The 7,793-nt window shown below is 55.7% G+C and overlaps 1 protein-coding gene across 1 annotated transcript in view; it reads right to left on the minus strand.

The window, feature by feature from the left end:
- Positions 1–937: 937 nt before the first annotated feature.
- Positions 938–7,793, minus strand: part of CD300A (CD300a molecule) — a 14,088-nt gene continuing 7,232 nt past the window's right edge. The window contains exons 5-8 of the mRNA XM_014536082.1: positions 5,616–5,716; positions 4,210–4,247; positions 3,496–3,603; positions 938–2,402 (exon numbers count right to left, since the gene is read on the minus strand). Of these exons, the coding sequence (XP_014391568.1) occupies positions 2,178–2,402; positions 3,496–3,603; positions 4,210–4,247; positions 5,616–5,716 (472 nt within the window). The 3' untranslated portion in view covers positions 938–2,177. The remainder of the gene's footprint in view (positions 2,403–3,495; positions 3,604–4,209; positions 4,248–5,615; positions 5,717–7,793) is intronic.

Below are 7,793 nucleotides of genomic sequence, written 5' to 3' on the forward strand. Positions count from 1 at the left end.
TAGAGATAGGTATAGATATAGATATAGGTATGGGTGTAGGTATAGATAGATATAGATATAGCTATAGAATAAATATAGGTATAGATACAGATATATAGATATATAGATATATAGGTATAGGTATAGATATAGGTACAAATATAGATACAGATATAGATAGAATAACAAAACAAATGTGGGAAAATGTTTTTAAAATTGGGTGAATCTGAATAATCCCCCCCACACCTTTTTTCAACCATTTTTTCTAACTCTAACCCTCTGGCTTCCCTCCCACAAAGCCCCTTGTGATTTCACGGGCCACCTGGAGAATCCGATACCCCCATTCTGTGTGTGTGTGTGTGTGTGTGTGTGTGTGTGTGTATTTCCCCTTTTGCATCTCAGAACAGCAGTAAAGAGAGAGGCAGTACTGGGATGACTCGCATGCACAGATCACGAAAATCTGCAGAAGACACCAGCAGATGTGTCCGTCCGCCCTCGGGAAAAACCTTCCGAAGCTGTGGGCCCACCGCCCAGAGAAAAGTGCTCCAAAGGCTCAAGTTGATTGTGACGGCAGCATCACCACGGCCGGTACCCCCAGGGTCAGGGGTCGGGCCTCCCTTTGACTTACGGGACATACTGACATACACTCCTTGCTTTTAACTCTTACTTACTTAACATGGGTCACAACGTTGTGAAGAGTCGAAACAAAAGCCCTGAGACTTTGCACAGCGGAGAGGGTGGCAGACAAGGCTCTGAGGTCTGAACCTATGGATATAGATATATAGATATAGATATAGAGATATGAATATAGATACAGATACAGATCTAGATCTAGATCTAGATATAGATATAGATATAGATATGGGTATGGGTATAGATAGATATAGATATATGGAGATATATAGATATAGATACAGATACAGATATACAGATACAGAGATACAGATGCAGATATAGATATAATAACAAAACAAATGTGGAACATGTTTTTTAAAATTGGGTGAATCTGAATAATCCCCCACACACACTTTGTCATCAATTTTTTCTAACTTTAACCCTTTGGCTTCCCTCCCACAAAGCCCCTTGTGATTTCACGGGCCACCTGGGGAATCCGATACCCCCATTCTGTGTGTGTGTGTGTGTGTGTGTGTGTGTGTCTGTATTTCCCCTTTTGCATCTCAGAACAGCAGTAAAGAGAGAGGCAGTACTGGGATGACTCGCATGCACAGATCACGAAAATCTGCAGAAGACACCAGCAGATGTGTCCGTCCGCCCTCGGGAAAAACCTTCCGAAGCTGTGGGCCCACCGCCCAGAGAAAAGTGCTCCAAAGGCTCAAGTTGATTGTGACGGCAGCATCACCACGGCCGGTACCCCCAGGGTCAGGGGTCGGGCCTCCCTTTGACTTACGGGACATACTGACATACACTCCTTGCTTTTAACTCTTACTTACTTAACATGGGTCACAACGTTGTGAAGCGTCGAAACAAAAGCCCTGAGACTTTGCACAGCGGAGAGGGTGGCAGACAAGGCTCTGAGGTCTGAACCCCCTGACGTGGAGCGAACGAGGGGTGGCTGCCCCTGTCCCGCCCAGTGCTGACCTCTGGGATGTCCCCACCCCTGGGGCCCCTCCAGCCTCTCTGCTCCTCTGGGATCCAGGGCAGGGGCTTTCTTCAATGCGGAGCCGACGCCAGCAGGCATCGTTCCAATAACGCCTCTTCTCTCAAGATGTTGTCACCTTTATTGCTGTCTCTTGTATTAAACTCAACCTCTCAGGGTTCAGGGGAGCCGAGGACATGCCTGCTGCTGGGTCTGGGCCAGGGCAGCCTCTCCTCCAGCCTCCTCGCCTGGAGAAGAGGGGTCTGCTCTCAGGGCCGAGGGGCTCCCCGCTCTCTGCCGGTTCTCCCTCCTGGCCACTGGCAGGGCCTTACGAAGCTACTGGGAGGGGACAGTGTGTGCGCCTCCCTGTCCTGGATCCCGCAGGGCTGAGCACCATCACGTGGCTGGAGTGAGGCAGAGAATAGAGGGAAGGTGTGACAGAGCCGGCCCATGGGAGGGTACCCCGCAGGTCCCAGCACCAGAGGGACAGCCGGCGGGAGCCCAGCCCCTTGTTGGAGGGGAGCAGGCTGAGGGGCACGTGGGGGAAGGGGGGGCCCTGGGCTCCCCACAGAGACCTCCAGGCGGGGAAGCGGGAGGCCAGCTACGTCCTGATCGCGCTGTACTCTGGCTCCTGCCGTGTCTCCCTGATCGCGCTGTACTCTGGCTCCTGCTGTGTCTCCCTGATCGCGCTGTACTCTGGCTCCTGCCTTGTCTTCCTGATCTCGCTGTACTCTGGCTCCTGCCGCGGGGGCCTCTGGTCCTCAGGATCCTGATGCTGCGCGGTAAATATCACCATGGAGTAGTGCAGGTCTTCCCTGGGGGCCTGCTGCGGAGAGAGGCCTGGGCTCAGGGGGAGGTGGGGAACCACCGATGGGGATCAGGACACCGAGGGGGCTCAGCCTTCCCCACTGTCCTGCCTTCTTTCCCCTAAAGGCCTGGGCTCCGAGATCCTGCCCCACCCCACCTTCACACACACACACACACACACACACACACACACACACACACCCGCTCAAGCCAAGCACGGAGCCCAGGCTCAGGGCCGGGGTCCCTGTGGCCCACCCTGAGAGCATCAGTCACCGAGTTAGGAAAACAGGGTGTTGTAGTGCCGGGGCCACATGCCTGAGGCCTAAATCTCTCCCCATCTTCCTCACCGAGGGGTCCTCTGCCTGACTCTTCCACTAAAGGGGGTCAGTTGGGGGGCCCTGGGGGACTCCCTCCTCCAGTTCACGTATCAGCGGCTCTGCCTAAGGATCGACCTGCAGCGGGTCCTTGATAAGAACTGAAAGCAGAGCTGATACCAAAGAGATGATGGGAGCCAAACAGTGAGAGCTCACAGGCCTGGACACCGGGCCCACGGCACACAGCAGGTGCTCAATAAAAGCTGTGCTTTATTCGCTATCAGGGCCGTAGTCACTGGCCGTCTCCCAGCCCCTCCGTCTCCCAGCCCCTCCCCCATGCCGGCCACAATGACGCCAAGCTCTGGCAAGGTCCACACCGGCCCTGGGCCCTGTTTTCTGTGTGGCTCAGTCTTTTGTTGTTGTTGTTAATCCGAACCCGAGGATATTTTCCCATTGGTTTTTAGGGAGAGAGGATGAGGGAGGGAGAGACAGAGAGAAACATCGATGTGGGAGAAGCACATCCATTGGTTGCCTTTTCCACGAGCCCCGACCAGGGCCTGGGTTGGGGAGGAGCCTGCAACCAAGGTACGTGCCCTTGACCGGAATCGAACCCGGGACCCTTCAGTCCGCAGGCCGATGCTCTATCCACTGAGCCACATTGGCCAGGGCTGGTGGCTCCGTCTTAAAGTGACACGAGGTCACCGGCCAGCCCTCACTTCCCTCTCTGCCCGAGGCTGCCCCCAGGTGGTGCCTCTGGCATAGCCCGGGTGCCCTGCCAGGAGCGGGGCCCGTACTCACCACGGTGCTGTATTCCACCTCCTCCTGCCTCGGGTGCACGGGCTCTCCCTGAAGGAGCCCCATCTGCAGCTCCAGGTTGGCGTAGCAGGGCTCACTCTGCGGGGCGGCCTGGGGTGGGCAGAGGCGCGGGGCTGGGCGGCTGGCCGGAGTGCCTGGGAAAAAAAAAGCTTCTCTGCAGACATCTCCCCCCTCACGCTCGGGGCCCAGCTTCCTGCCCGGCCTCCCGCCCCCACGCTGGTCCTCTCCGGGCAGCGCTTGCTCCCCAGGTCCGAGGCCAGGCTGGCCGAGCCTCCCTCATTCCCCTTTCCCTGGAGTGGGGGGCAGACTGGCCAGGGCTCCCAGGCGTGGTTCTTCCTGCTCTGGGCGGGCACCCCACTCCTTGCATCGATGGTCCCCCCAGACCTCCACTAGCCCACGGGACGGTCCAGCCCCCACCCCCTGTGCGCCCCGCTACCCACCACCCCTCCTGGTGGCCTTTCTTTTTAGAGAGAATGGAAGAGAGAGGGAAAGACAGAGAGAAACATCGATGTGAGAGACACATCGATTGGTTGGCTCCTGCACGTGGCCCTGCGCCCCGACCAGGGCCCGGACCGGGGAGGGGCCTGTAACTAAGGTACATGGCCTTGACCAGAATCAAACCCAGGACCCTTTGGTCCTCAGGCCGACGCTCTATCCACTGAGCCAACCGAGCCAGGACCTGGTGGCCTTTCTTACCTGACAGGGGTTCTGGAGTGGCTCCGGATTCCCACCAGCTACAGAGACAAGGGGGAGGGGAGGTTTGTCCCAGAACAAGGCAGGTTTGTCCCACGACCCATCTGGAGAAAGGCCTTTGCCTACAGACCTCAGCCCTGGGGACCTGTCGCCTCAGATCCGCAGCGCAGCTGGACTCAAGGGTTTGTGGAGGGAAATGCGACTGAGGGGATGAGTGAATGAGTGAATGAACAAGCAGGTGTGAACACATTCGGTTCCGGTGCTGCACGCAGGCTCCACGCCACCCTCCCCATTAGCAGGGACAGGCCTTCTGATGGGGGAGGAGGGTACAGAAAGGGCGGGAGGAGGGAGAGATGGGAGCACCGCCGGGGATGGAAGGCCGCACTGAGGGAGCTCGGGGGTAACCCACTCTACCATCGTAACACAGTGACCAGGCACCCAGCACAGGATAGGGCCTGGCGCACAGTAGGTGCTCAGGACAGCTTTGCCGTGTGTGAGTGTGTGAGAGAGTGTGTAAATGTGTGTGTGAGAGAGTGTCTGAATGAGTGTGTGAGTCTGTGAATGAGTGTGCGCATGTGTGTGTGTGTGTGTGAGTGTGTGAATGCACCAATGAATGAATGAGTGCAACAGGCTTAGAAGAGGAATAATGATATGACATAACATTTTAAGAAACGTGCACAGATAGGCGTGGAGAAAAGACTGGCAGGAACACCCCAAACGGGGGTGGTTTCTCTTCTCTGGTGGAGGGAGTTTCAGTTTCTATTTCTGATGGGAACTTGTTTCCTCCTCTGTGCTGTTACTTACCTTTGGATTTTCTACAACAATCAGATCCCTTTTTTAAAAGAACTTTTCTAGGTGAAAGGGCATTGCTGGGGATTGCTGACACCACAGATCTGAGACAGTCCAGGCTGGGAACCCCCCCTTGTCTCCCCCTCTCCCCTCCGCCCCCTCTCGGGGAAGAGGAAGTGGCTGACACCCATTCCGCTACTAAAGGCCCGGCCGTGCTGCGGGAGAGGCTGGGCCCATGGGCGGGTGGACAGGCTGGAGGTGAGAGGGTAAGGCAGTGTCCCCCCAACCCGCCCCCAGCACGTACCTGCTCCCAGTTAGCACTGCAGCCGTGGAGAGAGCGTCCCCCTCCCCCTCCCTCCACACTTGACCTCAGGCAGAAGCCTGCATCCTACAGCTGACTGCTGGCCGGTCATCGTTCTCATTTAACTCACTCCCAGGTGTTTATTGAGCACCTACTGACTGAGGCCAGACTCCGAGAGACCTCCTGGGCCCACCTCCCACAGGCTGCATGCACCACTCCAGGGTCGCCTGCTCTCGGGTCGCCCGGGATGTGCAGTCGGAGGGCATACGTTCCATGCCCACCCTGGGCTGGGGGCACAGGGGCCAGGGAGCCAACTCACCTTTGACCCGCCTCCGCCTCCGCACCATTCTCCAGGCCAGCAGTGAGGCCCCCGCCAGGAGGAGCAGCAGAAGCGCTAACAAGATGAGCAGCACAGGGAGCCTGGAGGGAGGCAAGGGCAGGGCAGGGTGGGACGGGGATCTGGCCGCCCGCCTTTGTTTCAATACATGGATAAGGTCACATTAAAAACAAAACAAAATAAGCCCAGCTGGATTGGCTCAGTGGTTGAGCGTCGACCTGTGAACCAGGAGGTTGCGGTTCAATTCCCAGTCAGGGCACATGCCTGGGTTTCGGGCTTGATCCCCAGTGCGGGGTGCGCAGGAGGCAGCCAAGCCATGGTTCTCTCTCATCATCTTGGAAATAAAAAAAAAATATATTTAAAACAAACAAAACAGCAGAACCCCTCCTTTCTCCACATCCCCTCATCTACCCAGTTCCCCGACCCCCACACACTGTATACTTGAGAACCTTCCAGAGGCTCTTCATTCAGATACAAGAAAACACGAATGTGTGTTATTTTCCTCCCTTTTTCACACCCGGGAGGCACAGTATAAACACTAGTTTATACTTAACAAGTGCGGGGTGTGCAGGAGGCAGCCAATGGATGGTTCTCTCTCATCATTGATGTTTCTGTCTCTTTCCTTCTCCCTTCTTCTCTGAAATCAATAGAAATATATTTAAAACAAACATAACAGCAGAACCCCTCCTTTCCCCACATCCCCTCATCTACCCAGTTCCCCCGACCCCCACCCACTGTATACTTGAGAACCTTCCAGAGAACCTTCCAGAGGCTCTGTATTCAGATACAAGAAAACACGAATGTGTGTTATTTTCCTCCCTTTTTCACACCCGGGAGGCACAGTATAAACACTAGTTTATACTTAACAAATACATCTTGGACCCTGAGAGGATGGAGGCAAGAAACAACAACAAACAACAAAAGACAACCCATCTTGGAGCTCTTCCCGTGTCAGCACATATGAAAGGCCCTCACCCTTTTTCACAGCTGCATAGTATTCCACTGCCCTGGTGGACAGACCATCGTTTATTTAACGTGTCCCTCCCTCTTCGTGGGCATTTCCCCAGCCTTTGCAATCACAAATATCGCTGCAAAAAATCACCTCGTAGCTCTGCCACTGCACACGGAGACAAGCAGACTTACTGACACGAGTTAGGGTTCGGGCCCCTCACTGGCTTAGGCCCCTTCTTTCATCCCCCGTTGGCATTCATAATGGTCTGGTCTTTTTCTTAAAGATGCACCTCCCTTCTCCCCAAATCGCCGAGGCTTCAAGCCCCACACAACCTAGCCCTGCCCCCCATGGGTGCATGTGCAGAGTCAGTTTCTAGAAGCGCTGTGTTTGGGACCGGAGTCCCACCTGCCTGGCGTTAGGATGGTCAGTGGGGTGGGCAGGAAGCTGTGGAAGGCATGTCATCAGACTGGCCTTTGCCCCTGGATCCCGGGAGGGGGGCACCAAACCCTCAGGATTTCTCTGGTTACCCACAAACCCCTTGCATCACCCCCGAGATCATGCTAAGAGATGAGGTGACTCAGGATGGGAGTTAGTCACCAGAAGGAGAAACCACGTGATTAGAGATTTGGGGTTCTGAGCCCGCTTGACCTTCAGGGAGGCTGGGAATGAGTTTAGTTGTGTGGTCGGTGATTCAACCAATCGGTCTATGTGATGAAACCCAGTAAAAACCCGCAGCCAGAGTTTGGAGGAGCTTCCGGTCCTTAAACACATCGAGTTCCAGGAGGGGTGCAGTCCACGCCGCTGGGAGTGGGAACCCTGCATTGGGAGCCCTCCCAGACCTCCCCCTTGGGAGCCATCCTGGCTGTTCTTGCTGTGGGTGGCATTCCCTGTCCGGGCTGTGGACACAGTTGGAATTTGGACTGTGACAGTCGAGGTCGTGGCTGTAGTGATACTTGTAGTTGTAGTTGGCGTGGAGGTTGGTGCTGGTGCAGAAACACGAATCAGGCCCAGGGCTCTCTCCTGACTCCACCACTGGCCTCACCTTTTAGGTGGGACTCCACACAGCATGCCCCCCCACCCCCCGAGGGCCCACACCTCCCAGGACCATCCTGGGCAAGCGAGCATTCCTAACAGGACGCCATACCGCCCCAACAGCCCCGATCCCATCCTACCCAGGAGGTCACAGTCCTCCAGAGGGGCCCTAAGTC

This window comes from Myotis brandtii, unplaced genomic scaffold (assembly GCF_000412655.1).
Source record: "Myotis brandtii unplaced genomic scaffold, ASM41265v1 scaffold157, whole genome shotgun sequence".
Taxonomy (NCBI): Eukaryota; Metazoa; Chordata; class Mammalia; order Chiroptera; family Vespertilionidae; genus Myotis; species Myotis brandtii.